Below are 13,545 nucleotides of genomic sequence, written 5' to 3' on the forward strand. Positions count from 1 at the left end.
AAATAGAGCAAATATGGTGAATGCGTAAACGAAAGCATTAGCATCTTTTTCAGGTCCAAGAGAGATTATGAGGACAAGTAGAAACATGTTAGCTCCTCTTTTATCGCGTTTGTTTAGCCTTCGCATCAGAGTGTTGTGAGGATATCAAAATGTAAGAGGAAGTTTGGCGAGTCTCTTAATTCCTTAAGAAACTAGTTACATACCTGGCCTTCTTTATCTGATCAGATAAAGCTTGATAAGCATACTTCCACCAAGATTTTGGATCAGATCTCACCGGGACATGTGGACGAAGATGAGCATATTTCAACCGTTGATTGAAGGCAGCAAAGTTCTCAGCCAACTTTAATAAATCCCTATAGCCATTCTGCACAAGTTACATGCCAAAGTAAGTGAAAAAGCCAAAACAAGCTAGATATCAATTCCACATGGACGAGAAATAAAAGACAGAAAAGAAAAGTTAGCAAGACCAGCCTTTGACAAACAAAGAGTCACATCATCCAGAGCCACAACTGCCTTTTGTAGAGGTTCCGTATTATCAAGTGAAGGATTAGGGCGCTGTTTTGAGAACTTAGCTTTCCCAGTCACTGGTTGCAAAATGTAAGAATGCTCTTTAATGTGACCATCAGCTGGTTTGCCATTATCCGTTCCATATCTGAAAATCTGAGGATTGAACTAGGTTTACGAATAGGGACAGATCAGAAAGAGGAACCATCAAATGACAACCAGAACACTCGAGAAGTACCTTGACCCACTCCAGTGGTAGCAAATCTGCCCAAGGTTTGTCAATATGCCACGGACTGATATCAGAATCGAAATAAACAGCTAGCCGTTCAAGTTCTACGGACTAACACGTCAAAAAACAAATCAATAAAAAGTGTGAAATAAGAAACCAGAAGGACATTTTATCAAGAAAAACATAGGAAGAATTATCACATCATATAAAAATCTAGACAAGATAATAAGACTTCATTAAAATACATATGCACTTGGCAGTTCCCTTTTTTCATTGTTGACATGATTTCAGAGAACAGCTACAGCCAGAGGCAAGAGAGATGCAGTAGAGAGGTAGGTAATGGACTGCAGGAATGATATGATCAAGGACCTAGAATCTGGTTGAAGAGAGTAAAGGGACACTAAAATTGCTTCAGCGAAAAACCACTAGTTTTGCACGACTATAGTTGCTAACTAATCAGCTATAAACAGAACACAACGAGGGCAAAAGTAGACAAGGCGCAAGAAAATTGGGGAAGTTGAAAATAAGAGGTTTGCTTAATGTATAAACGCATACCATAAAGAGGTCATTGGGTAGGGGGTGGTTAAGAACTTTTATCTTTTCATCAACTTAAAAGTGCGAAAGAGACGGACCTTCTGTATAAAATCCAATGCATTTCCAGTTACAAAGGTTTCACTCCCGCTCTCATCTACCGTCATAGCTGATAGTTTCTCTAAGGTCATACCAGCTGCAAAAGAGTGGCCAGGATTGCTGCACGATGAAAGCTAGTCAGACTCATCACAAATTCAAAGAAATCAACAGTTGAACCTCCTTACCTCTCAAGATCTTCATATCTGATGTGGATATTTGAAATTGAAAGCTTCAAATTCCCAATTACTGTGTTGATCAAAGACCCCAACCAGGACTTATTCTTGAGGAGAAAGGCAAAGAAGAAAATTGGTTACAGTGATGATACTTGATGGACAATATTCTGTGAAACTGCCATTCCATACAAGAACTATGATTTACATTTGTTTCCCATCCGTGGCAATGTCATAAAACGAATCAAAGAGGATACCTTAAGATGTTTAAAGATAAAAAAACTAAAACAGAACATTCCAAGCAGCCTTTGGAAATCTTATATGGTAAAACTCAATCGAACTTAACATATATGAGTGCCACACACAACAAGCAACAGGAATATCTTAACATTGATGTCAAATCTCAGTTCATTTAAAGATGTGGGTACTAATATCTAAAGATTATAACATTAGAATCCCTGAACTATACTTTCTATAGAAACTGTAATGCCATTTCTTAATTACTCCTAATCTAGAACCATAAGCATGGATAATGCTGAACCAACTGACATTCTTAAGAAACTATAATGCCTCCTCTCCATTTCAGTATCTAGAAGCACAGGAATACTAAAAACAATATTATGCTGCAGTTATTGACGCAAATTGACAGCCTCTTACCCGTATCTCTCACTTTTCACTTTCATCAAGAGAAGAAAAAAACAAATCATTTTTCACTAGACCCATAAGTTCACGTCCAAAAACAAGAGGCAGCATCAGCAGTCAAAGTTAGTAAGCTAGATATCAGATTAACAGTTTACTACTGACAGAAGCAACCAATGAACCCATCATTCTGAGCATCCAAGTTGGCACACATACGTCAAAGTTTTATGTATTTGACAAAAGACAAAAAAATATACCATTTCTGTCTGTAGGATTCGTCTACTCTCCAGAAGCTTTGTTTCCATGTCCTAGTTGCGATCAAAAGAGGTAACATCAAAAACATTTCCTGTCGACATGCAAAAAATTTTACTTGAGACTCAAAACCTTACTCGTATTCTACTCTTCTTAGCTTCTTGGACAGCATCTTCGGTAGATCCTTCAACTTGGGTTGCTGGCTCAGCTAATAAGAAAATACGATCCAGGTGAACTTGAACTGGATCTTGGCCAAGCCTGCTCCATGGTACCTATAGTTATGGACTAATTACTGACATGCAAATGACAATACAATTCCTTAATTAAACAGTCACCCATAAAGGGGATACCAACTGTCCCAATGTTACATGGAAAATGATAAGAAGTCATAAGAAAAGGTAGAAGGAATGAAATATTTAGAGATACTATAGAATCCCTAGTAGGTGGACACACTGTAACTACACCAAACAACCCAGAGTAGTCAAAAGCAAAAAGCACAGCGAAGCACCATAATCTGTTGGGGCTTTAAGCACAAAGCAGAAATGAAGTGTGGGTTTTAACGAAAAGCTCACCAATGAAGAAAAACAACAGATATATATATATATATATATATACACATACACATATACATATATATATATAATCATGTATACACATACACAACTATATATGTGTGTGTACATATAAGGCAACAGAAAATACCTACAAACAAGCACAATAATTATTTTGACAAAAGAATTGACATAACTATAATTAAGCGAAACTTAAGATGTAAAAATCATATCAATCAAGGTGAAAATACATTTTATAAATATCTGATTTATGTGAAAAGGTGTACTTTTTTTCTGATAAGGGTGTGAAAAGGTGTACTTTTATTTCCTAATCGTTAAAAACTCACTCTTTTTTCTTTTGAAATGGTAATTTTTTATTTTTTTGAAGGTAACAAATTTTATAAATAAGATAAAGTAACCCTTAGCGCAAAGAAAGTACTAAGAGTAAAACATAGTTACAAGACCCCCAAAAAGAACAAAAACCTAGTCTTGTAATAGTTACAAGGACCCAATAGTGTCCGCTATAGGTGGTAAGTATTATTATAAACAAATTGGCACAATGTGCCTGGTTACATCCAAAAAAAAGCCCCAATAGACCAAAAGAAGAGAACCTAACATGTGTAGTGAAGATTCGACAAATGATTTATCAATTTACCAACTATAGTTATTGTGCCCTCCAATAGGTGATGAGGTGCATGCATTAGCACCTTAAAGCTTTCGCTAAAGTGCTGCTTAAGCGAGATGATGCGCACAGCCTGACATTATCTTATTTTTTAGGGTTTAAGAGCACCTCAAATGAGCTTTTGACAACACTGAAACAACCTGCAGCAACTTACATTCCATTGAAGAGCAAGCAACCTCACAGACAAACAAACACGGACAAGGGAGGAGAAGTATCTAGGCTGTGAGAAGTATGTGCTTATTTCTTAGAGAGCATTGGAACTCTTAACATGCTAAGCAAAAAAACTTGTTTGTGGTTCATGTGGACCAAAGCTTAAACTCCAGGTTTGTTGATCAAAAAGATGTAATAACCTTTTTTTTTTGGCCTAAAGATCAACTTCATTTAATACTTCTAATGTTTTAGCTATCAATTGGATTGATTTGAGTAATTCAAGGAATACTTATTCTCATCCAGAAGTTGAGATCCTTAAAGAAGGACTTGACAACCTGGAATAGAGAGGTGCATGGCAAGTTGGAAGACAGAAGGAACAAGGCACTAGATGAGTTAAGACTCTTGGATCAAGTGGCTGAACATAGGGTACATTCTCCAGAGAAAAAGCTGAGTACTTTCAATCTCAAATTGGAACTTCAACAGATTGCACTAGCTGAAGAAGTCTCTTGGAGACAAAAATCCAGATGCCTATGGCTAAAGGAGGGAGACAGAAACACAAAGTATTTTCAGAAAATTGCTAATTCTCAAAGGAGGAACAATAGCATTGATAGGCTCAAGGTGGGAGAAAATCTAGTTGAAGATAAGGAGCATATCAAACAGGAAATACTGGATTATTATCAGGCTTTGTACAAGGAGAGGGAGCCCTGGAGACCTACAGCAGAGTTCGAGGGGTTACCCTCATTATCTGCAGATGAATGTGTTGTTCTAGAATCACCTTTTGGGGAATCAGAAGTCTTGGCAGCCTTAAAGTCTTGTGCTCCTGATAAAGCACCAGGCCCGATGGGTTCACTATGGCCTTCTTTCAAAAGGCATGGGACTTTATTAAATGGAGGCTCTCAATCACTTCTATCATAGCTGTCATATGGTCAAATCCTGCAATGCTGCATTTATTGCTCTTATCCCCAAAAAGAAAGGAGCAATAGAACTAAGGGACTATAGACTTATCAGTTTAATAGGGAGTATTTACAAGATAGCTGCAAAAAATTTGGCTGAAAGATTAAAGGTCATTGCCAATTTGATCTCTGGGCAGCAAAGTGCTTTTATAATAAAAGCAGGCAGATCACAGATGCCTCCCTGATTGCCAATGAGGTCTTGGATTGGAGAATCAAAAGTGGTGAAACAGGTTTGCTGTGCAAATTAGACATTGAAAAAGCTTCTGATCAACTGAGTTGGGCATATCTCATCATCTTAAAGAAGATGGGATTTGGAGATAGGTGGATAAGGTGGATAAAATACTGCATATCAACTGTGAAATATTCCGTGTTGGTTAACAGAAGTCCTGTAGGTTTCTTTTCTCCTCAAAAAGGCCTCAGGCAAGGAGATCCACTCTCTCCTTTTCTCTTTATATTGGCAATGGAGGGTCTCTCGTAGATGCTAGGAAGGGCAAAGGAGCTTCAATGGATACAAGGTTTTCAGGTTGGGAAAAATCCTGCAAATTCAATCAATGTATCACACATGTTATATGCAAATGACACATTGATCTTCTGTGGTGCAAAAAGGTCACAAGTAATCAATCTCAACCTCATCTTACTCATTTTTGAAGCATTGTCTGGGCTACATATCAATATGCTTAAAAGCATTATTTATGCAGTGAATGAGGTTCAAAATTTGGAGGAATTAGTTGAAATACTTAGCTGCAAAACTGGCTCCTTTACCACAACTTATCTAGGACTCCCCCCAGGAGCCAAATTCAAATCCACTGAAATTTGGAATGGAGTCATTGAAAAAGTTGAAAAGAGACTAGCAACCTGGCAAATGCAATATCTCTCGATGGGGGCAGACTCACACTGATCAGTAGTGTACTTGACAACATACCAACTTATTACATGTCTCTGTTTCCTATGCCAAGCTCAGTCCTGAAACAACTAGACCGGTTAAGAAGAAGGTTTTTATGGGAAGGAAACAGTGAAACACAAATTTTCACTTGTTAGGTGGCCAAAAGTAAGTCAACCAAAGTCTTATGGGGGGATTGGGTATCAGGAATCTTAAGCTTCACAACAAATGTATGCTAATGAATGGCTATGGAGGTATGGACAAACTGAAGCAGGTTACTGGAAGGAGATCATTGACGCCAAATATGGAATTCAGAATCACTGGAGCCCCAAGAGAAGTCCAGCACCTCATGGAGTGGGTTTATGGAAACACATCAGCAGCTTTCAAAATGATTTCTTTCAGAATACATCATTCAAAGTTGGTAGTGGTGTTCATGTGAAATTCTGGAAAGACATATGGCTTGGTAATACAGCACTAAAGGATTCATACCCAGGTCTATACCTAATAGCCTGCAATCAGGACTCAAATATTGCTCAAAACAGAGAGAACAACATTTGGAATCCAGTGTTTAGAAGAAATCTTCAGGATTGGGAAATCAATGACTTACTTGCTCTCCTAGCCACACTGGGAGATTTCATCACGGAAGATCAACAACCAGACAGAATCATCCGAGGGAATTCAGAAGAAGGAAAGTACACAGTCAAAGAGGGCTACAACCTTATCTGCTCACATAATGGAATACTAGATGATTGGCCCTGGAAACATGTCTGGAGGACCAGAATGCCACTCAAAGTAGCTTGCCTCACATGGACTGCCCTCAATGAAGTTGTTTTAACACAGGACAATCTTAGCAGAAGGAGCATTACTTTAGTTAACAGATGTTATATGTGCCAACAGAGATCAGAAAGTGTTCACCATCTTGTTTCTTCATTGCCAAGTCACTGCTGATATTTGGAACTTCTTCATATCCATTTTTGGTATAACTTGGATCATGCCTCACACCATCAACGAAGCCTATATTAGCTGGATTTTTTGGAGAGTTGACAAAGCCATCAAATATGGAGAATGATCCCAGCAGTCATATTTTGGATTGTTTGGAAGGAAAGAAATGGTATATGTTTTGATGGAATATCAACTCCAACACATTCCCAAAAGCTAAATGTTTAGTTAGTTTGTTCAGTTGGAACTTTCTTTCCCCTGTTAATAGGGTTGACAATTTTTTGGATTTTGTTAGCTCCCTGGTTCTAGCATAGGCACTCTTAAGCTTACAATGTTTTTTGTCTTTTGTACGGGAGCTAACATAATTTATGTTCTTGTAATTTGGCATCTTCCTGATGCCATTTCAATGATATTATCTTACTTCATCTAAAAAAAAGGAAATATACTTACAAAACCACGGGTACTCTTATTAGGGATAGTTCCTAAAGTTACTTCAATATCCGTAGGAATACATGTTTTTAATATGAATTTAGATAAATAAAGCACTTTAAAAAAATAGCATGCGAAGTTACGAACCAGGTTCCTTCAAGGATGACCTAATTCTAAATTTAGCTTGCTTTATTGATGTTATTAGGTTTATTCAACTCAACTTTCATTTAACTCAAGGGTTGAGATAGTGATCAATCAATCCTCCTTGTAGAAACAATAGTGACTCATCATTATATTAATCACTGTGATGTGTGCACTTAATTTCCAAAATCACACAACAGTGGCATAAAATTACAACTGAAACGGATTCAAAATTTTATAAATATGCCCTCGAGTTCAAAATACTAAAGTCATAAGCAAAAGCATCCACAGCCAAGAACAACCAATATACTCAGTTCACTTTCAGGTATTCAAAACTTCAAAATAACTCATTCAGAAGTCACATGTTAGGGGTAGAACCTTGAGTCTCACAGATCCAAGAAATCCTGCCTTGACTTTTACAGGTAACTTCAATGCATTGAGAGCCTCTGGTTTTAATTGCATATTTACTAGCTCTACGTCACCTGTCACATATGCCACAATCTGTTAGTAACCAAGCAAATTTTCAATCCATACCTGCATTGTTTGACTGCAACAGATATTGTCAAGGAAAACACTTAAGAACTGTATTATATACAATGGCATCCCCCCTAAAAAAAGAAGACCTAAAACTTCCGCTTCCGTGGATAGATGTATGTTCAAGGCAGCGAGTGCACCTGCATCACTGCTTTTGCTCGAGCCATATATATAGAGTCAAAAAAGTTTTAAAATAAATCTGAACCCGTTGCCACAAAGAAGTAGTCGGTGACTCCGCACCTAAAATTCTGAATATACATCTAACTTGCCAAATCAATATGTCAAAAAGAAAAATTTTGAACTGAATTGCGCTTAAAATGCTGTCTTTCGACATCATTGAAGGCATTAAAAACAATTATCAAGAGGGGAAAAATAATAAAGGCAAGGGCAAGTTACTTGAACAAGATGTTAAAGAAGGGGGGCTACTTATTGGGTGCTTCCCTTATTGGAGTTTGAACATCTATTATCAGCTTTAAAGATGCTATTTTCATTACGAATGAACTCTTTACTATGACCAGTAAATGCAAAACAGAGATATTCAAACTAAGACTTTTTTTTTTCTTTTTGGCCATAAATTGGATGGCATTTCATCGATATCATACCAATCTGGTGTCAAAATATTTACAGCAACGGTAAGTGGCTCACCAACTAAGTCAACATAAACCTTATGTGTCAGGTCTCCCAAAACATTAACCATCTACACAAATTGATATTTCCATCTTGCAGCAGAAGTTAAAAGCAATAGAAGAGAACTCTTAACCTTCAACACTGAACCCTCTAGTCCATCAAAAGTTCTCTTATTTCTAATCCTCCCCAAAACCCAAAAGATGAAAAGTGTTGCTGTCCTCCATAGCTACTTTTTCTTCCTTACAATGAAACTCGAGCTCCACCCTACTACTATTTAGGACAAACCCAATAGATCTTGAAGGTTGTAAATATCGAGGTCTAAAGTTCTGCATCACACAATTCAATAGAATGTAATCCACCTCCTCGCATGCATTTTGCACATGCAACACCAGCTCCCATGATATATCCTATTTTTCTCAAACTGCCTACAGTCGGAATAGCTTCCCAAGCGGCAAACATACAAAAAAACTAACTGTTTTAAGTTTCCAAGAAATCAATATATCTTTCCACATGAGGCTCCACTCCCCACCAATAAACAAACATCTATAATAGGACCTGACTTAAGTGTTTCGATGAGAACCTTTCCAAATCAATACTATCTACCCAAACTGTGTAAAGCCGTATATAAGAACGATTCAACTCCGAAGCATGTAGGGGTTTCCTAAAAGAGATGTCTCATTCCTTCCCGCCTTAAAGTCTCCGCTACGAGTGTTCAATGGGAAAAAATGAGGAAAAATAACTAAAAATCCAACAAATCTACAAAAGAAACCAACATATACTTTGGGTAGGTTTGGTTTGGAATTACATTTGGAAAAAACAAAAACTATGTGATTTGATTTGTTATTATACCAAAAAAGAAATCGAACAAACCCGACTATATACCTAACAAATTATAAATCATCAAAAATTGTATATAAATATTGTGTGGAATTCCAGCGGGTGTGGTCTAGTGGTCAATGAAGTGGGTGAGAACCATAAGGCTCAGGTTGAAATCCCAGCGGAGGCACACTAGGTGATTTCTTCCCATCTATCCAAGCCTTGGTGGATAGAGTTACCTGGTACCTATTGCTGGTGGGAGGTGGCAGGTATCCCGTGGAATTAGTCGAGGTGCGCGCAAGCTGTTCCGGACACCACGGTTATCAAAAAAAAAAAAATATATATATATATATATATATATATATATATATATATATATATATATATGGGGGGGGGGATTCAATTGAGACAATACCTATAATCATAACATCTGAAGCAATATCATCTAGTCTGGCAGGGAGGGCATAGAAATGGGCCTGACCACCCCCTGATTTGTGGTGCTCTTTCATTGGACATGCAGCTTCTTTGGTCCTGATTCATATCATTCATATGACGCAATTATATGCTTATGTGCTTGGCAAATGTGAAATCTATTGTTTGTTCTCTTTTCTATTTTCTTCCCTCTCCATGTGTTTCTTGCCCACTTTAGTATCAAATGTCTTTAGATTTGTCTCCATTCACATAATCTTGAGTAACTCAATTAATTTTTTGTTGATCCATTCTGTTAATTGTTACTTTTCTTTACGTTCCAATACTTCCTCCTCTTGTATCATTCAAATTTTCCGTAGTAATCACTTTCTGACTTGGGATCCTGTAAATGCTCGGGAATGTGAATCTTTCATAATATTCTTTCAAAAGTCTGCACACAAATGCAAGTATGATGTATATAGTCCTCCATTGCCCTTCCACATTCCTATACTTCTCCACTACCATCTCCCTACAAAGAGCATACTTCTCAATCACGAATCTCCGTAACCATTAGCCTAATAGAGCATTGTTGAATACTCAACCTTTTACCTCAAGACCTCCGATTTCATTGAAGAGTCCGCTGATTAAGTGAAGCTTCAAAACCCTATATTTCTGAATCCCATTGGAAGTAAAACCTTCCTCTATAGAGCGTGTTGCTCAACCAAATTCTCCATAACAATTTTCTTAGTAGCGCCTTGTTGAAAACTGGAAGACGTTTCATCCCAAGAGCTCTCACTTAACGTCCTCCCAATTAACTGAGTTGAGCTTCCTAGGCCCATTTGTCGAATCCCATTGGAAGTTCCACCTCCCCTCATAGAGCGTGTTGCTCACGCAAAGTCTCCATAACCATTTTCTTAATAGGGCCTTGTTGAAAACTCGAAGACCTTTCACCCAAGATCCCTCCCGCAACATTCTCCCAGCTGACTAAGTAGAGCTTCCTAACCCCATTTCTCGAATCCCGTAGGATGCTCCTTTGGAGTCTTTCCAATTTACCAGTGAGTTGTGACATCGTCCAGTGCCTGAAACAATGACATGAACTACACAGAGATGCTCGATATGTACCTCTTTCACCATGCTGCCAGTCTTTTCTCAACTCTCTTAATCACTGGGATCCATGTTGCTAGGTCCTTATAAAAACCTCAGTTGCTCGAACACAGTGCAGATATCTGACACTGGTGCAGATGTAAAGATCGAAGTCGTCATAACATAATGACTTACGATTCCCGTAGGACCACTTAAATTTTATGTTGTATGAACTAGAAGTATCTATTACTTTCTGACGGGGTTTCACTGGGGCTTTTTGCGGGTTCCTCTTTCTTACATCATGTTATCTTGATTCTATGAAGATTCACATCCCCTTGATGTGTTTCCGTGAAATTTTGTTTACTGAATGGAGGAAAAACTAATCCAGATGAACTATAAAACTGTTGTGGAAAAAATAAACCAACCACTCGGCAACATGAAAGTTGGACCAGATTGTTTTGTTATCCACTTCCAAATAGTAGACTAATGTACTTCATTGTAATTGAACAAAGAAACTATACATGGAATAGGTTGTACAAGATTTATGAAACAATGTTGTTTCCCTCAGACAGTATAACTGGAATACAACTAGCTAACAAGAAAATTTAACAAGTAGGAGTCAAAGGGACCACGCCTAGCAGAACAAAAGAATAATGAACATGGGTTAAGCCCAAAAGAAGATTCAACCACACGGGCTAAGCAATGTTGTAGAACCAGTATACAACCAGGGAGATGGGTAAGTCCATGATTCGCCTTCAAAGAGTTGGATAACACCTAAATTACAATGGTGCAAGAAGGATTACAGTTATTAACTGAGTCAAGAACAATTTTTACAGCCAGAAGACTCAGTCAAATAACCACTTCTCCAGAAAATATGAATAGAGGAACGTCGACTGAACGTGGGAGAAGACAGTTAGCCGATGTAGCTCTAAACAATGCACCACAAGAATGACCAACCCTACAGCTATAAATAGATAGCCATTTGTGAATAGAACACGCAGCAAATTAACTAAAGATACTTTTGTCCTAATCACTCAAACATTTATGCGCTTTTGCTTCAACACTTTCTTCACACACATGCCTACTTCAGCCTATACTATTTAACATTCAATAAACCTATATATGATGTGAAACGCCGGATAACAAAGTAATACAAATCCAAATTATACCGTTGAAAGCACTTTATTGCACAAATTCATCACACAATTTGAAATCGAATTACATAAAGGCTAATGGTTAAATAGAAAATCAACTGTACATTCAGAGAATTAGGAATTTACCTTGCCAAACACTGATTTTGAGAGCTTCTTTGTTGAGTCCTCTAACATAGTTCCCCAAATACCTCTGCAACAAGTACGCTACCTGATCTTCCAACATCTTCGCGAACTTTCAACTGATCAATTCTTCAATTCAAATATCTATTAACGATGTGACTGTGAATGTCTACAAGTTTCTATATACAACTTTGAATGTCAAAAAGTGAAGTGTTCCACAAGTTTCCATGGCGAAGAAGAAATGAAGAAAGAGAGAATTTTAGAATTGGAAATTTGGAATCGCACGATCTATTTTCTTTTTCTTTTAATTTTCTTTGTTTCTTATTCTATTTTATAAAGATATAAAATGTCTAAAAAGCTTAAGTACGGAGGGGTTCTCCAGTTGTTGTAAGCTAAAATCTAAATGCAGAATGACGAGGAGGGGTTTGAGATATTTCTTTTAATCTTAATATCTACACGTGGAGCAGCTAATATCTTGCCGAGTAATTCAAAGCCAACGATGAAGGGAGGGGATCATCACGTGTTTGCATTAAGTGTTTTTATTAAGGAAGGTTTTCATCGACGATTCTGTGGCGACTTCCAAGGTCGCGTCTAAAGGTAGGTACCGACATGTACATCGCCTTCTAGAGTAGCGACCTACCGATATTTGTGGCGCTTTTTTACTTTCTATGCGAGTTTCATCACCACAAAGCTTGCATGTTTTATTACTAACTAGGACGTTCATAAAATATTCGAAAAATCAAATCAAACCGATCAAAAAAATCGATACTTTTTAGGTTTAATTTGATTTTGATTTTGATTTTGATTTTGATTTTAAATTTTAAAAACCGATCAAATTTAATTTGGTCTTGGTTTTAATAAAAAAAATAACCCAAAAAATGAATCAAACCAACTATAAAAATAGCTATTTAAATTTATTATTACACCTATATATATGTATATATTTTTATATAAAGTTTCTAAAATTTTATGGTACATATTAGTCATTTGTATTTTTATTCTAGTTCTTTGCTATTATAATAGTTTAATTCTTTACCTTCACATTCTAATTTGATTAGTAGTTTTCTTTTGCTAAGTATAAGAGTTTATTTCATGTTAAAAATAATCGATTTTTAATTGAGTGCTTAAATTATTCATCACTAGATTCAATTATAATCAATATATCTATGTAAATGATAGATTTTTCAAAGAGCAATTGATTTGATAGTGCTGCGTCGAAAATGTAGTCGCCGGAATATGCATTTGGTAGTGTATGTCTCATATTTAAGAAAAAACCTAATAAATAACTGAAAAACTGACCCAAACCGAATCATGAATACCCCTATTATTAACTTTTTATGACGACTAAAATCGCCAGAAAAGTATGCAAATGTAGAAGATAAATTTAAGGACCCGTTTGGCCATAAATTTTACCTACATTTTGGTAAAATTCCAAATCCCAAAACCAGCTCAATAGCTGCTGGTTTTTGGCCAAAATATCACTATTACATTTTTAAAAAATTGCCCCAAACTTTTGTATTTTATAAAACAGCCCACCATTTATTATTTTGTACAATATTGTTTCGTCTTCTCGGTCATTTGATAGTGCATCATGTAGTTCATTATAAAAATGATAATTTTGAATCAAATTTATTTATGTTCAGGACTATGGTTT

The 13,545-nt window shown here is 36.7% G+C and overlaps 1 protein-coding gene across 1 annotated transcript in view; it reads right to left on the reverse strand.

The window, feature by feature from the left end:
- The window catches only part of LOC107790661 (uncharacterized), a 67,230-nt gene extending 55,012 nt beyond the window's left edge, over window positions 1-12,218 (reverse strand). The window contains exons 1-9 of the mRNA XM_075249291.1: window positions 11,898-12,218; window positions 7,528-7,631; window positions 2,562-2,696; window positions 2,430-2,480; window positions 1,549-1,643; window positions 1,366-1,483; window positions 743-844; window positions 472-660; window positions 204-364 (exon numbers count right to left, since the gene is read on the reverse strand). Of these exons, the coding sequence (XP_075105392.1) occupies window positions 204-364; window positions 472-660; window positions 743-844; window positions 1,366-1,483; window positions 1,549-1,643; window positions 2,430-2,480; window positions 2,562-2,696; window positions 7,528-7,631; window positions 11,898-11,994 (1,052 nt within the window). The 5' untranslated portion in view covers window positions 11,995-12,218. The remainder of the gene's footprint in view (window positions 1-203; window positions 365-471; window positions 661-742; window positions 845-1,365; window positions 1,484-1,548; window positions 1,644-2,429; window positions 2,481-2,561; window positions 2,697-7,527; window positions 7,632-11,897) is intronic.
- Between the last annotated feature and the right edge of the window lie 1,327 nt (window positions 12,219-13,545).

The sequence above is a fragment of the Nicotiana tabacum genome, chromosome 1, assembly GCF_000715075.1.
Source record: "Nicotiana tabacum cultivar K326 chromosome 1, ASM71507v2, whole genome shotgun sequence".
NCBI lineage: Eukaryota > Viridiplantae > Streptophyta > Magnoliopsida > Solanales > Solanaceae > Nicotiana > Nicotiana tabacum.